The sequence below is a fragment of the Oryx dammah genome, unplaced genomic scaffold (genome assembly GCF_014754425.2).
Source record: "Oryx dammah isolate SB20612 unplaced genomic scaffold, SCBI_Odam_1.1 HiC_scaffold_27, whole genome shotgun sequence".
Classification (NCBI taxonomy): Eukaryota; Metazoa; Chordata; class Mammalia; order Artiodactyla; family Bovidae; genus Oryx; species Oryx dammah.
The window spans coordinates 99,561,070-99,578,722 of record NW_024070211.1 but is presented as its reverse complement, the minus strand read 5'-3'; the positions used below and the strand labels follow the sequence as shown (position 1 = coordinate 99,578,722).

The 17,653-nt window shown below is 41.4% G+C and overlaps 1 protein-coding gene across 1 annotated transcript in view; it reads left to right on the top strand.

Annotated features, from left to right (window-relative positions):
• The window catches only part of PLA2R1 (phospholipase A2 receptor 1), a 125,459-nt gene that overhangs the window by 69,762 nt on the left and 38,044 nt on the right, over positions 1-17,653 (top strand). The window contains exons 12-16 of the mRNA XM_040229192.1: positions 6,185-6,387; positions 8,834-8,979; positions 13,593-13,677; positions 16,613-16,745; positions 17,312-17,347. Of these exons, the coding sequence (XP_040085126.1) occupies positions 6,185-6,387; positions 8,834-8,979; positions 13,593-13,677; positions 16,613-16,745; positions 17,312-17,347 (603 nt within the window). The remainder of the gene's footprint in view (positions 1-6,184; positions 6,388-8,833; positions 8,980-13,592; positions 13,678-16,612; positions 16,746-17,311; positions 17,348-17,653) is intronic.

Sequence of the window (17,653 nt, the reverse complement as noted above, 5' to 3'; positions counted from 1 at the left end):
GCCTTTCAAATACTATTAGAGTTTCACAGGTGTTTTATAGGAAAAAAAATAAACGGAAATCACAGTTTTGCATCCATCCATAACTCAGGCTCTGTTTCTAGATACCACTGCAAGAAGGAGTGCTTCCCTCGCAGGATAACTCCAAAGTATTGCCCCCAATTGTCTCAAGTCAATGGAAATCTTCTGTCAGTGATAAGGAGAATGGGGTTGCAGTAGAGCAGGTCAGATCTATTTTCTTGAAAGTGCCCTACACATGGCAAGGGGGACCCTATCCATCCAACAGATAGATAATTATCCATTTTAAGTCTCATCAGAATCCTGAAATGAACCAATACCTAAATGAGAATGAACAGCCTAATTTCTGAGTACCCTTTTGGTATTTCCGTATCTTTTTATAAATACATCAGTAACTGTCATACACACTAAAATGTGATAGTAGATCTCAAGGAAATACTTTGGGTTCACAAAGGAGAGAAGTATGACCAGGGGAAAGAGAAGACTCCATGGAAATGGAGGAGCATAATTGGAGGGGAAGTTTCAGTTATTCATTCAATGGTTATTTACTGAATGTCCACCTCCTCTGCACCTTGACATTATTTCATGGTAGACTCAGTTCAATCTGGTTTCAAATTCCAGATCAACCCTATTGAAGTATTATGTGGCCCTAGACAAGATACATTGCCGGGAGAAATATCAATAACCTCAGATATGCAGATGACACCACCCTTATGGCAGAAAGTGAAGAGGAGCAAAAGAGCCTCTTGATGAAAGTGAAAGAGGAGAGTGAAAAAGTTGGCTGAAAGCTCAACATTCAGAAAACGAAGATCATGGCATCTGGTCCCATCACTTCATGGGAAATAGATGGGGAAACAGTGGAAACAGTGTCAGACTTTATCTTTTTGGGCTCCAAAATCACTGCAGATGGTGACTGCAGCCATGAAATTAAAAGGCACTTACTCCTTGGAAGAAAAGTTATGACCAACCTAGATAGTATATTGAAAAGCAGAGACATTACTTTGCCGACTAAGGTCTGTCTAGTTAAGACTATGGTTTTTCCAGTGGTCATGTATGGATGTGAGAGTTGGACTGTGAAGAAGGCTGAGCGCTGAAGAATTGATGCTTTTGAACTGTGGTGTTGGAGAAGACTCTTGAGAGTCCCTTGGACTGCAAGGAGATCCAACCAATCCATTCTGAATGAGATCAACCCTGGGATTTCTTTGGAAGGAATGATGCTAAAGCTGAAACTCCGGGACTTTGGCCACCTCATGCGAAGAGTTGACTCACTGGAAAAGACTCTGATGCTGGGAGGGATTGGGGGCAGGAGGAGAAGGGGACGACCAAGGATGAGATGGCTGGATGGCATCACTGACTCAATGGACGTGAGTCTGAGTGAACTCCGGGAGATGGTGATGGACAGGGAGGCCTGGCGTGCTGCGATTCATGGGGTTTCAAAGAGTCGGACACGACTGAGCGACTGAACTGAACTGAACTGAGACAAGATACTACACCTCTGAACTGAACTGAACTGAGACAAGATACTACACCTTAGCTAACTGTAGACACTAATATCCACCTCAAAGAGGTTTTTCAAGTTAAATAGGGAAAAGGCCATATAAAATGCCTAATGTGGTCTCAGGCAGATAAGCAGAACTCCATGAAAGCTCACCTTTCCTGACCCAAAAGCTTCACTTTTCTCCATGGAGAAGGGGAGGAGAGAGATGAAAGAAGGCAGAGCAGAAGACTTGAGATTAAGGGTGTTAAAGGGTTGCTGCAGGCAAGGGGAAATAAGCAGAGAGGCACAAGTGAAATGATTGTCTAAAGGCCCAGTTAGGGTTCCCTCCTGCCCCGAGGCCACACATAGATTCGGTTTGTTTGTTTTCAGGTATTTGGCCAGAGAGGTGAAAGATGGAACTTTTCCCAGGTTGGTTCAATTTGCTATAAGGCTAGATAACTTTGCCAATTTGAAGAGAGGAGAATAGTGATTTGGAATTTCTCAGTTGACTGAAAGTGTTCCCATTCATGTTTGATGGAGAGAGTAAAAGCAGGTAGAGGGAGGCTAAGGCAAGTAAGGAGAATCAGCTCAAATGTGAGATTCACCACTAAGGGACAGAAGGAATGTTGCTCTTGCCCAATGGGAGATGAGTTACCAAATCTGAGAACAATTAGTCTGGGAGAAGAAACACCTGTGCTCTTTCCCACACCCTACCCTTGTTATTTGGCTTTACAAGCATCCTCACAACATGAGATTATAAATTTGGTTTATCTCTTTCTTAGCCCAGTTCAGTTCAGTCGCTCAGTCGTGTCCGACTCTTTGCGACCCCATGAATTGCAGTACTCCAGGCCTCCCTGTCCATCACCAACTCCCGGAGTACACTCAAAGTCGCATCCATCGAGTCGGTGATGCCATCCAGCCATCTCATCCTCTGTCATCCCCTTCTCCTCCTGCTCCCAATCCCTCCCAGCATCAGAGTCTTTTCCAATGAGTCAACTCTTCATATGAGGTGGCCAAAGTCCTGGAGTTTCAGCTTTTGCATCATTCCTTCCAAAGAAATCCCAGGGCTGATCTCCTTCAGAATGGATTGGTTGGATCTCCTTGCAGTCCAAGGGACTCTCAAGAGTCTTTTCCAACACCACAGTTCAAAAGCATCAATTCTTTGGTGCTCAGCTTTCTTCACAGTCCAACTCTCACATCCATACATGACCACTAGAAAAACCATAGCCTTGACTAGACGGACCTTTGTTGGCAAAGTAATGTCTCTGGTTTTGAATATGCTATTTAGGTTGGTCATAACTCTTCTTCCAAGGAGTAAGCATCTTTTAATTTCATGGCTGCAGTCACCATCTGCAGTGATTTTGGAGCCCAAAAAAATAAAGTCTGACACTGTTTCCCCATGTATTTCCCATGAAGTGATGGGACCAGATGCCAGTTCTTAGCCCAGTCTCCCCTTATTATACCACTTCATTGCTTCTTTGGGGCTGAGACTCTAAAATTTAGGTCAAATGTTCCATTAAGTTAACTATTTTAGAACACCAGTAAAACCCCGGCAGTACTTTTTATCCTCATAGCAGTTTGCAAACATCTCCTTCTTCACTAATGAAGAAAAGTTGAATATCTAGTGTCTAAAACCAAAGCTATTTAATCACTGTCTGATGTGGGAAAGTAAGACAAAATGCAAGACCAACAAAAAAGTATATTGCATTTTAAACTTGCTGATTTGAGCTTTTAAAAATTCTTTGAACACTCAGGCAGAACTTGTGCCACAAAAATCCCAGCTTTTGTAATGAAAACAGTCAAAATAAAAATAGAGGCAACATCTGAGGAATGGTTTTAGTCCTTTATATCTCTCACAGGGCTTCTTAATATATTATTTTATTTTATGTTTATGAAAATCCATAAGAAGAAAAGGAATGATTGCCCTCGTGTTTTAGACACAGCCTTTTGTGTTTAATTAATCAGTTTGAGGTTTGAGTTCCTAAATATTTGTGCTGGGACTAGAATCCCAGACTTTAGGCCCCAAGTCAAAGGCTGCTGAGAAGGAAGGATGGAGGAGGCAGGTGAGACTGCGTGTTTCTCCTGCTCTGTCAATTAGAGCAATTCTCTCCACAGACATATTAGGTTTTCAGCTTTTGTGTGGATTTCCACAATTCACTTTCATTAGAATTTCATTGCACAGAGCAGGCAGCATCTCCACTACTGTTCATGACTCAGCTAAACTGTGAGCTGCATTCCCAAATTACACTCAACAGGCCTCCAATGCTCCAGTCCTGACAGGGGCAGTCTGCTATACTCTGTCCCCTGCCTGCCCCCCACCCCCACCCTCCATCCTGAACACTAACTAGTTCCTCTGGCCAGTGAAGTCAACTGATGGCCTTTATATGGACCAACTGTCTCTCTTGACTTCAGTTTCTTCTACTTGTCATACAACCGTGTTTACTTGTTTATGACTGGTCATTTTCACCTTTGTGGGTTTCTTTGACCATCACCACGTGTACATATGTAAGACTATGAGCTTCCTAAAGGGGCCTAACACAGGGTGTGCACCCAGGTATGACTGAAGACATTAACACTCATGCTTTAGCTTCCTTGCTCTTCCCTCTTTCACAAACACCTTCCCATTTCTCTAGGAGGCGCTCTTTGTACAACTTCCTCTGTCTTCTTCCTGCTCATTCCACTTTTCATTATCCCTCTGTTTAGTCTTTTATTTGGAGAAGGCAATGACACCCCACTCCAGTACTCCTGCCTGGAAAATCCCACGGACGGAGGAGCCTGGTAGGCTGCAGTCCATGAGGTCGCACAGAGTCGGACACGACTGAAGCGACTTAGCAGCAGCAGCAGTCTTTTTATTAGTGTGCATGTGTGTGCTAAGTCGCTTCAGTCGTCTCCAACTCTGCGACCCCATGGACTATAGCCCATCAGGCTCCTCTGTCCATGGAATTTCCCAGGCAAGAATATTGGAGTGGGTTGCCATTCCATTCTCCAGGGGATCTTCCCAACCCAGGGATCAAACCCTTTATCTCTGCAAGCGGATTCGTTATTGTTGAGCCACTGGAGAAGCCCTTCTATCAGCATAAAACAACACAAACATGGTTGGCAAGGATAATGCCAATTACCCTGTATCTACAGAAATTGAAGCCATTATTTCTGAAGGGAAATTCAGCAAGACAAATATCTAGTACCAAGTAACTATACTTTTAAAAGTACCTTTAGCTCAAGAATCATCACAGGTCTTCATATGCTTCATCTATAATCATTTACTTTTTTACAAGCACCCCTTGAAAACTCTTTTCTCCTTTTAACATCCTCCAAAATGCAGCTCAAATGTCTCTACCTGCAAATACTTTCCTGATGTCCTGAGGCAGATTCCATCACCCTTTCTGAGGTCTCCCCACAGAAATTTTAACACACACTGTTACTATAGCAATTCACACAGTATGTCTGCTACAATTAATCCTTTGTTTGTTTGTGTCTCACACTCAACTATAAGAGTTGGGTTTTGTTTTGTCCTTCTATCTCAATCAGCTAATAATATACAGCCAAGTCTGGTATTTTCAGGTGGCTCAGTCGGTAAAGAATCCACCTGTGATGCGGGAGACATGGGTTCAATACCTGGATTAGGAAGATCCTCTGGAGAAGGAAATGGCAACCCACTCCAGTATTCTTGCCTGAGAAATCCCGTGGACAGAGGAGCCTGGCAGACTGTAGTCTGAAGGGTGCAGGATTACTATAAGAGTGACTTAGTGACTAAACCATCACTGGTATGTAGATATAAGTAAACAATTTTGTTGTTGTTGCTGAATGTTGATTTAGTTCATTGAATGATCACTACGGATTCAAGAAAAAAAAAGCCTCATTTTTACTCAATTTTTGTTCTATTTTTGGAAGAGATTTTCTACTATTCATTGAAATTTGAAGTGTATTTTTCAGCTACCATATGAGTTGTATACATTTGATGACAAACTTGAGAATCTTAATATAGAAATTCTTTTTATGGGGAAATATACTTCATTTTGTGTATGTTCAAACATACATAAAAGAATAGAATGGGGCTTGCCCATAACAAGGTGGTTTTCCCTAATGTCTGCTCCCACTGTCGCCCCCAGAATTTCACCCCATTTGGAATATACTTCATTCTGCCATAGTGAGGTTCTCTGTTCTGTACCTCACACACTGCCTGACTCTATCATCGATGTGTTTTTCCTGTTGAATCAATTTCTTAGAGGATCAGCACCATGCATTTCTCATTGCTAATTTTTCATAGTAGTGTTTGAAAGCACAGTGTACAAGGTAGCTGCTCAATAAATTGTAAGTTAAGATTTTTTCTGCACAGTTAAAAAGCTCAATAATTCAAAGTAGAGGCATGTTGGCATTTGATGAGATATGAGGGATATTTTCAGTCCCACATTGGAACAGCACCGAATTGCCCATCATTTGCCATCTGAACTCAAAATGCCCAAATTTCAGGCTCCGTAGTCTTTCTTCTCTCACTTTTCGATCTACTATTCTTTTCTCCAGAGATGAAGAGAAATGAGATGATCATGCCACTAAAGCATCCTTTTTCATCTTTATTGTTCTTGTCTGGGTGCTTCATTACAAGATGTCAATAACCCAACACTCTAAAGAGCTGTCTTCCAAGCACAAAATGTTCTCGTGGTCTGGTAGTACAGTGTTATTTTCTGCTTTTAGGCTACAGTGGTGGCTGTGTTGTCATGCGAGGGAGGAGTCACCCAGGCCGCTGGGAAGTGAAGGACTGTAGACATTTTAAGGCGATGTCCCTGTGCAAGCAACCAGTGGAAAATCGGGAGAAAACCGAGCAAGAAGAAGAATGGCCCTTTCACCCCTGCTATTTGGATTGGGAGTCAGAGCCTGGCCTGGCCAGTTGCTTCAAGGTAATGTGGAAGTTACATGGGCATTCTCAATGGAACCAACATTATTTCAACTTTGTCCGTGTATCCTGAATTCCTTTATTCCAGAACAGTGCCTGGCAGACAGCAGACAATTAATATTTGTTGGCTGTCTCCATCCCCTCAGTTATATTCCAAAATAATTTTTAGGTCAAAATGTTGACATATCCTGGTGACACTGAGGCCTCCTCATGAGGACTGATATTAAGGCTCCAGTCAATATTATTCTTATTGCCTACAAATGGGCAAGGCAGACACTCACTAGGTATGGAAATATTCCATACTGTCTGTGCTGCTGAGCTGCTGCTAAGTCACTTCAGTCGTGTCGGACTCTGTGAGATCCCATAGATGGCAGCCCATCAGGTCCCCAGTCCCTGGGATTCTCCAGGCAAGAACACTGGAGTGGGTTGCCATTTCCTTCTCCAATGCATGACAGTGAAAAGTGAAAGTGAAGTTGCTCAGTCATGTCCGACTCTTAGCGACCCCATGGACTGCAGCCTACCAGGCTCCTCCATTCATGGGATTTTCCAGGCAAGAGAACTGGAGTGGGCTGCCATTCCAATGAATAAAGTCCTTATTATGGAATAATGCCATTCTGCTGCCAAGAATAGCTTTGGCAGCTTTTGATGATCAAAAGTTTACGTATATATGTTTTGTGTGAAGAAATATCTTTTTGCAAATCATCTTCAGATTCTAGATTTAAGTCAGTGTCTCATCTTCTCAAAAATATATTTTTGAAATAATGATGTTCTTGTTTGGTGGCTTTATCTTTGGCTCATCATATAAATAGAGATTTCTAAAATGCTGGGAAAAGCTTCTTCTCTGGCACATGGGCACATGGAGAGCAGAATGGAGATAGCCTCTGTCTCTAGAAATATTGCAGTCTCATAAATGGCTTGTGAATGCACTCAATTTACATGTATACATGTCTAATCCTGCATTAAATTCATGGAATAATGGGCCCAGGAGTAACCTCACAGAGCAATAAGTTAAACCTTGGAAATGAGTAAACTGCAGCATGCAGTGAGATGGGGTGATTTACCCAAGATCACAATTATTTATCGACAGAGTTAGAATAGATTCCCGGTCTTAGAACTACCAGTCCAGTGCTTTTCCTACTACACATTACCCTGATACATCAACAAATATATGGTGTGTTTGATAGGTGTAGCGGTAGGACTTATGAATTTAAAGTGATTCAAAAAAAGGTTCCCAGAGGAGGTGAGTTTTGACATATAATTTAAAAGACGGAAAGGCTGTGCTGTAGTTCATGGAACTGGGAAGGTCATTCATTCTGGTCTCAGCAAATTAGAGCCTGGTGAAGCCTGGCTACACGGTGCCCGCCTGGCATCAGAGACTTAAGTATAGCATCAGGCAGTTAAAAATGAGCAAAGTATAGAGGTCTGGGATCTGAAGCTCTGGGTCGTTGGTTCCTCACACTTGACCTTAAATAAAGTCAAAAGCATACTTTCCATTTGACTGACTTCTTCATGCCACTGTGAGAACAGCTGAGAAACAACAATTTAGGTACAGCTAAGGAAATGGCAACCCACTCCAGTGTTCTTGCCTGGAGAATCCCAGGGACGAGGGACCCTGGTGGGCTGCTGTCTGTGGGGTCGCACAGAGTTGGACACGACTGAAGCGACTTAGCAGCAGCAGCAGCAGCAAGACCCAAAGAGCCTAGAAATATAGGTGGCACTAGTGGTAACCTGCCTGCCAGTGCAGAAGACATGAGAGACGCAGGCTCGATCCCTGGGTCAGGAAGATCCCCTGCAGGAGAATATGGCAACCCACTCCAGTGTTCTTGCCTGGAGAGTCCCATGGACAGAGGAGCCTAGTGGGCTATGGTCCGTGGGGTCACAAAGAGTTGGACATGACTGAGCCTAAAAGGAGCACACAAGACTCAAAGAACCCAAACATACCTGCCTTAGGTTTCAGGTCTCATTTCTCATTTCTTCCCCTGAGTCAGCCAGATTCCTTCAGCCGTGGAATACTGGGTCTAATCCTAGCTCTGCTAGTCTGTGGCTGTGTTGACCTGAAATTTGTAACCTGAATTTGTAACCTGAAATTTGTTGACCTGAAATTGTAAATTTCTCTTAGTCTGACTCTCCTCATCTCTTGACAAACATTTCACTAAGGGACAAGCCTATGCCAGTCATAGGATATTTAGGAGGGGGACAAAAAAACTCTTATGGAGGAAAAGAGTCCTCATCATATCCTCCGCACATCTTTGTTTTGAGAATAAAATGAGATAATAGTTTTTAGACAAGTAGATACATTTTAGTTCAATAAATGTTATTTCTCCCTTCTCTATCAATCCTTTAATGTAGAATAATGACAACAATTATATTACTGTAAATCCTTTTGTCTAGAATTGAACAGCCTTATGTTATTTATGACTGTGTCAACCTTTTTCCCTTTTTCTATACAGGTATTTCATAGTGAAAAAGTCCTGATGAAAAGAACATGGAGAGAAGCTGAAGAATTTTGTGAAGAATTTGGAGCTCATCTTGCAAGCTTTGCCCATATTGAGGAAGAGAATTTTGTGAATGAGCTCTTACATTCAAAATTTAATCGGTAAGTACTTGTTAATTTTGAAAAATTGCAGTCAAATATTTTGTCTCCAGTGATGACTTCTTAGGGATGAGTATTTCAAATATTTGGAGTGTTTGGGATATTCAAAACCTCAAGTGTTTAAGTTTAAAACCAACAAGCAACTAGTTGTGAGAGCAAAATACATACTTATAGTTTTACATTTATGTTGCACTAAGTTCTCGTTCCATGAAACAATGAACATAGTGATGATTGTTTGGATACTTGAAATCTTTTCTGTGTGTCTCATAACAGAATTTTAGAGTTTTTCTGCCAAGTTCAGAAATTATCTAGCCCAGTGATTTTCCAAGTGCCATCTGGGGGTCTGGAGGGTCCTGAACCCCCAGAGCAGGAGAGGTCAAGTGGGCAGTCTCTTGTTCGCTGACTTGAGTCACCAGAGTAGGTCCAACCGACTTCACTTCTAGGTGTTTTGTATACAGAAGGGATCCATGTGATATTTTGTTTGAAAAAAAGAAAGTCTCACTAATTTTTTAAAAAATTCCAATCCAATCTTCTAATTTTACATTTGAGGAAACAGGCATTCACTTGTTTGCACCCATCTTGCAAGTTTACAGAATCTTCAATTCTGTGAAGTTAGAAAATCAATCAAATTTAAATTTGAAGAAACATAAGAGGTCTTGTGCTACCTCCAGTCCAGTACGGAAATTTCTTCTACCAAATGCCTATGGCCGTCTACTGTCTACATAATTCTTTTCAGTTTCAAGGTGCTCCTTACTTGGGCTATAATCCATTCCATTGTTGGAGGCTAGTTTCAAAGATCAGCTTTGTAGTAAGTCAGAGCAATACAGATCAAGTCTACTCAATTTTCAAATATTTGAAAAGAGCCATCATGTTCTCTTTTAGCAAGGCTTCTCATTCCTTGGCCTCTTACTGTAGAATGTTCTGGTCAGTTAGCATGTATTTTGGGAATGTCTTCTGTGAAAGGGACACTACTATGTGCATGAAAGTGAAAGGGATAGTCACTCAGTCGTGTCTGACTCTTTGTGACCCCATGGACTGTAGCCTGCCAGGCTCCTCTGTCCGTGGGATTCTGCAGGCAAGAATATTGGAGTACGTTGCCATGCCCTCCTCCAGGGGATTCTTCCCAATCCAGGGATCAAACCCAGGTCTCCTGCACTGCAGGTGGATTCTTTACCATCTGAGCCACCAGAGATGCATGGGTGGCTGGAAAATGCAAGAGATGTGACACAAAATCCTACCCCTGCGGGTGTTGTGGTCTAAGGGGAGGAGAGGTGGCACACTTTCATACATTTATTTTAACACAAACAAATATAATACTGAGTACTGTGTTCCAGGCTCTGGAAATCTGAAGTCTCAGTGAAACACTTATCTGAATCTCTGAGAAAATCCAAAACTACTTTTTGAGGAAAATCCTGGCTTACCCCATAAATTTCTTTTAGGACCCTCCCCTAAGAAGGATAATATGTAACACCATCAAATTATTCACCTCTAGCATCTATAAAAATGACCTTAAAGGTGGTAGTATCTCCCAATGTGTGTCTCATGGAGTACTCCAGGGAAATAGGGGGATTCTGTGGTCAAATATGTTTGCAAAACAAGGTGCTATCTTGGAAACTTGCCATATACATTAGTATTGTAAAGGCTTCTAGAAGGAAGCACTTTCTTTGACCACAAAACTTTTTTATTTTTTTGACACCACTTATCTAAAATCCCATAGAACTGATAGGCCCTGCAGGAAATGCTGTCCTGAGACCATGGTTCCCAAACTTGGCTGATTCTCACACTCACTCGGGAAACTTGATGACAAGGCACCCTCTAGTCTCATGCGAGGGCTGCTGAGTCAGATTCTCTGAGGCTGAGGAAAAGTCCAAGAAGCTTCCTGGTTTATTGGATTGCTAGTCAGGTATGGGGCCTCAGATCCAAGGGAAATGTGATCATCTCCACTGCTATAAGTTGTAACTTGGCTTCATGACCTCAGTTCAGTTCAGTCACTCAGTCGTGTCCGACTTTTTGTGACCCCATGGACTGCAGCACGCCAGGCCTCCCTGTCCATCACCAACTCCCGGAGTTTACTCAAACTCATGTCCATTGAGTTTTTGATGCCATCCTACCATCTCATCCTCTGTTGTCCCCTTCTCTTCCCGCCTTCAATCTTTCCCAGCATCAGGGTCTTTTCCAATGAGTCAGTTCTTTGCATCAGGTAGCCAAAGTTTTGGAGTTTCAGCTTCAACATTAGTCCTTCCAATGAATATTCAGGACTGATTTCCTTTAGGATGGACTGGTTGGATCTCCTTACAGTCCAAGGTATTCTCAAGAGTCTTGTCCAATGCCACAGTTCAAAAGCATCAATTCTTCGGCACTCAGCTTTCTTTATAGTCCAACTCTCACATCCATACATGACTACTGGAAAAATCATAGCTTTGACTAGATGGACCTTTGTTGGCAAAGTAATATCTCTGCTTTTTAATATGCTGTCTAGGTTGGTCATAACTTTTTGGTCATAACTTCCCTTCCAAGGAGCAAGCATCTTTTAATTTCATGGCTGCAGTCACCATCTGCAGTGATTTTGAAGCCCAAGAAAATAAAGTCTGACACTGTTTCCATTGTTTCCCCATCTATTTCCCATGAAGTGATGGGACCAGATGCCATGATCTTAGTTTCTGAATGTTGAGTATTAAACCAACTTTTTCATTCTCCTCTTTCACTTTTATCAAGAGGCTCTTTAGTTCCTCTTTGCTCTCTGCCACAAGGGTGGTATCATCTGCATATCTGAGGTTACTGATATTTGTCTCAGCAATCTTGATTCCAGCTTGTGCTTCTTCCAGCCCAGCGTTTCCCATGATGTACTCTGCATGTAAGTTAAATAAGCAGGGTGACAATATACAGCCTTGATGTACCCCTTTTTCTATTTGGAACCAGTCTGTTGTTTCATGTCCAGTTCTAACTGCCGCTTCCTGACCTGCATACGGATTTCTCAAGAGGCAAGTCAGTTGGTCTGGTATTCTCATCGCTTTAAGAATTTTCCAGAGTTTGTTGTGGTCCACACAATCAAAGGCTCAGTCCCTTGTAAAACATCTTTTCACACTTGTGTATCGTAAGGTCTGCCCTATGAAACAATACATGCAAACTGCTTCCAAGTTTGCTGTAACATCAAGTTTCATTATATCACTTCTGTTTATATAAATTCTCACACTTGGAATGTCTCACAGAATTCAGTGTCAAGTCAAGTATCTATCAAATTATTGATATTTAGCACCTAATCACAAAAGCTATATAATGTATATTCTACTTTTTGTCCAAGACTGCCAGGGAGTTCAGCCAAATCTCATGCTTAATTATACCAAATAAACCAATTCTCATCGTTAGCATAGTGCTGCTTCTTCTTCCTATGGCATTGTTTTTCTATTTTTTATTTTTATCATATAGTAACTAGTTAAAATTATACAACTTTAGGAAATTGTTGGAGAGAAAATAAATACCAGTTCATATTCTAGGAGTGAGTATATGGCAGGAAAAATGTAGAACTCTGAATTCAGTGAGAAAAAGAATAAAAACTTCTCAACACAGGGAGAGTGATGTGGGTCTTCAGCCTGGTCACTGAGATGAATCTGCCTAGCTTAAGCTTAAGGCAGCATTCTCACCTTCCCACAACCTTAAATGTAAGTTATAATCATGGTAGTGACTAATGGGTCTCAGTGATGCTGGAATTTTCTAAGTCATATTTTACGTTCATTTGTATCATTCAAGAAGAGCTCAAACATCTGAGAAGGAGATACTTCACAATAGGCTTGCTTCTGTGCACTAAGGAAAATAAAGCATCTGTCATGACTTCTCAATCCTTTAAATCTTTAGTTCTTCAAAATTATCCTCAGAAAATTATCTTAGTGAGATGGTTCATTGTACTGTTAGCCTTTATTGCTTGCTGTATCGAATACTCTGTGGTTTAACACATTGGTCCACCACCTAACAGGAGGGAAGATGGTTCTCTGTGGGGCTTCTCATGAAGTCTAACCAGTGGTGATGGCTGAAGTTAATCTACCATGCCTCAGACTGATTCACCGTGGAATTATTTACACTGGGATATAGTTGGAGGAACCAAACCTGCTGTAAACCTTTTATTAAATGGTGATGGTGGTGATTAACCCTCAGAGAGTACATGAACCTTTGACAAAAGAACAACAAACATAGAAAAGTAATATAAATATGCAGTAAAGTAGGAAATAAATAGGGAAAAGTAGGGAAAAGATGTTCCCAAATTTCTTACCAACTCACTTTCATGTATTCTTGTCCTAACTGAAAGGTGTTGCCATTCCTAACTACCATGAGAAAGCCATGTTCTCAATATGGGCAGACTTTTCTCACAACTGCCCATCCCCAATGAGCACACCATGCAAACCAAGAGAGGTAGGAGGTGAGAATAGTCTTTGCTCAGTTTATTTTATAGCTCTGGTTTTGCTTACAGGCAGTGGTCAATAAATGCTTGCTCACTTGATCAATTCTGCTAGTCATGCCAGCTGTTTCCTGCATAACTAAATACTTAAAAGAATTTTTGAACCTGTTACATAATATTGTGAATTCAATGAAAAGGGCCAAGTTTTAGTTTCTTCTCTTCACAGGACAGAAGAAAGACAGTTCTGGATTGGATTTAATAAAAGAAACCCACTGAATGCTGGTTCTTGGGAATGGTCTGATGGAACTCCTGTAAGTCTTTCCAAGCTAGAGAAAAGGAGATGAATTTAAAGCAGGTGGCTCTGGAACCACTTGGTAAACCAACCAAGAGAACCTAGAAAGAACAGCCATGTTCCCTATGACTCAGACCTAAATCAAAAACTGCCCCAGACCTTGGTATCAAAAGAGTCATTGCAGCAAGGTCTTGAGAAACCTTTGCTAGCCAGATAGTTCCAAAGCTAGCTAAAAGATCTCATTCTAAAAGAAAATAAAAATCTCTGAAAAAGCCCTGAAAACCATCTCCCATGTGAAGAATCTCCAGCAGAAACGCAACTATTCTTTAAAATAATACCATGCTTCCTTTTGGAGAAGGCGATGGCACCCCACTCCAGTCCTCTTGCCTGGAAAATCCCATGGATGGAGTAGCCTGGTGGGCGCAGTCCATGGGGTCGCAAAGAGTCAGACACAACTGAGCGACTTCACTTTCACTTTTCACTTTCATGCATTGGAGAAGGAAATGGCAACCCACTCCAGTGTTCTTGCCTGGAGAATCCCAGAGACAGGGGAGCCTGGTGGGCTGCCGTCTATGGGGTCGTACAGAGTTGGACATGACTGAAGCGACTTAGCAGCAGCAGCAGCATGCTTCCTTTGCCCCACCCTCCCTCTCCTGCATAGCACCTGATCATGTGAGGGTGAGACCCTTGTCTATGTCATAGTGAAAAGAAATATCTTCAGTTTCTCTCACTTTAAAAGAACAGAAATGCCAGGTTTAAGAAGCTGCACTTCCTTCTCAGTCAAAGAAAATGATTTGGGAGGAAAAAAAAATTGTTTCTCATTCAGCCTCACATGTGTAAAAACCTCATGAAGGAAAAAAGGAACTCACAATTACATTTTTTTTTTCAGACACAGTGAGGACTTCTGAGATCTTCCTCATGATAGGGAAAAAAAAAAAAAAAACAGAAGCAGTAACCCAGATTAAAATGAGATCCATCTGAAGGCACAAGAAAAATCAAATTATTTAGTTTCACCAGTGAACTGGGGTTAGCAACAGCCTGCAGTGAGCATTTAATACAGCTCCTATTCATTGAGCCCCAGTTAAGTTTTGAGCACTGAATTGAGTGCAGCCCTGCATGATCTCTTTTCATCACTGCAGTGATTCAACATAGTGGGTATTAAAATGATTAAGTAGTTTGCCTAAAATAATACATAAGAGAGACAGCATTTGTATACAGGTTGTCTGCCTCCAAAGCCACAATGTCATAAAGTCTCCTCATTGGCAAAATAGCAGCAGCCAAATTTTGACATAGTAAAGATCAAAAGAGAAAAGGGATCTTTAGACCTGATACATAGATGGTGTTCAAATCTGTAGCAAAGAAATGGTTTTCAGAAAAACTATATGCTTAAGTGGGAATAAAAATAATGAGTGTGCTAGCTGGGGGAAAAAAAAAAAACCACGCCAGTACTGCTTCTTTGAAAAAGGCATCAGGACCAGAGGTCATGAAGAGATCTTGGAGATGACCTAGCCTCACCCATCTACTCTGCTGATAAAGAAGCCAAGACCCAGAGAGTGGAAGGAGCATAAAGCAGGGTTGACCTGCCCCATTCATGGCAGCCACCACATAGCACAGTTGGGTGGTTAACGTCAATATGGAGCTTGGAAAATAAAATGTGGTGCATAGAGGTCGACAATGTCTTTTAGTAAAACAAACAAACTTATTAATAATAGGAGAGGCATAGACAATTTGGTTCAGAATCAATGAGATAAAGCCATGAAGCAGTGGACTGAGTCCCTCTCCACTTCCCTCTGGATAGAATAAATATAAAACTCATGCCATTCTCTGAATCTGAACTTTATTTATATATATATAAATTAGATGAATTATTGCATGACTTTGTACATATTTGAAGGTGAGTATGTGGTGGTGGTTTAGTAGCTAAGTCGTGTCCAACTATTGTGGGACTATATAGCCTGCCAAGCTCCTCTGTCCATAGCATTTCCCAGGCAAGAATACTGGAGTGGGTTGCCATTTCCTTCTCCAGGGGGTCTTCGCAACCCAGAGATCGAACCTGTGTCTCCTGCATTGCAGGCAGATTCTTCACCCCTAAGCTACCAGGGAAGCATAAATCGTTTCAAAACCCTCTCTTCTTTTTTTTCAGATTTTTACCTGAGTCTTACTCATGGTCGGTCCACATTTCTATCAAGTAGTCACTAAATCGGAGAAGGCGATGGCACCCCACTCCAGTACTCTTGCCTGGAAAATCCCATGGATGGAGGAGCCTGGTAGGCTGCAGTCCATGGGGTCGCTAAGAGTCGGACACGACTGAGCGACTTCACTTTCACTTTTCACTTTCATGCATTGGAGAAGGAAATGGCAACCCACTCCAGTGTTCTGGCCTGGAGAATCCCAGGGACGGGGGAGCCTGGTGAGCTGCCGTCTATGGGGTCGCACAGAGTCAGACACGACTGAAGCAACTGGGCTGAGCAGTCACTAAATCATTGAGAAGTTTGAATCTCTAGTCAATACTCCTGTTGTGTGTTCATTCATAGAAATAGATAGTTTCTTGATTAAAGCTAGGGTTGACTTAGTATTAGAGACTAAAAGCAAAAGAATCTACATCAAAGATGAGATTCAATTCTGAAAGATCCTTGAGCCACTAAAAAGTTTACCCAAGATCCCAAAGCTAGCCTAACCTTAAATGAGAAAACAGTGCAAGTTCATCTGACTTATTCCTTCTGGAGAAAGGAGTAGCATGCCTCTTTTTAAAAAAACAGAAAAAGAATCTTCAAGAAAAAATGCTAAAGTTTTCATTAGCTTGCTTTTCACAAATGTGGAACTACGTTTAACTGGCATCATAACTTGCTTCCTCCAGAAGTCTATTGTGATTTTCTACAGGGATGCCTTTTTGATCATTTGAAACCTTTTGTGGAGAATCAGTATTAAGGAATAATGAACTTCATCTGCTGCAGGTTGTCTCTTCATTTTTAGACAATTCTTATTTTGGAGAAGATGCAAGAAATTGTGCTGTTTATAAGGCAAATAAAACGTTGTTACCCTCATACTGTGGTTCCAAACGTGAATGGATATGCAAAATTCCAAGAGGTAAAAATATTAAGATCTTTACTGTTTGTTTGCTTTCTAACCATCTATAGCATTTTCCCAAGGCAACAGTTACAGAGGTCTAAAATTTAAGCAGCCTGGACCACAGTACCAACAACCTTCATGATGAATCAGATTGCACCATTTTAGCAAAAAAAAATGTGTATCGTGGTGGAATGAGAAAAAATGACACCAGTGCAATATGCTAAGTTAGTGGGAAGTGAAGATAACTGGCCATGTTCTGGAGTATTGTATTTTGCAAGTACAACCTGGAAGAAATGTCACTGTGACATTACAAACAAAATTACTTATCAGATTAAGTGAAAGCACCAGCACAGTGTACGACACATAATACGCTCTCAATAAGTGTTCACAACCTTTTTTCTTTAGCCAGAGGTCTCTCTTGAGCCTCCTCTTCAAGTAGGAGAACTGATGACTTTCCAAACATCTGGTTCTCAATAATCTTTTAAAAACCAAAGTCCAAAATATTGTGTTTAGGCCTGAAGTAATTCAGAGATAGTACAACTGTAAATAAACATCACTCACACTGGTTTGCTTTTACTTTACAGATGTGAGACCCAAGGTTCCACCCTGGTATCAGTATGGTAAGAACTATTCCTGAATTTCTAACGTTATGCTACTTTATACCATTACTCTGTTATTACATAGCACCAATGGAGTTACTCTTTTCTTGTGTTGATTGAGAACTAATTTGTCCAAATTAACCATTAATAAATAATCAAACTAGAGACTTCTTTTGTGGTCCAGTGAGTAAGACTCAACACTCCCAATACAAGAGGCCCTGGTTTCATCCCTGGTCAGGGAGCTAGATTCCACATGCCGCACCTAACTAAAGATCCCACATGCCACAACTAAGATGGAAGATCCCACGTGCCACAACTAAGATGGAA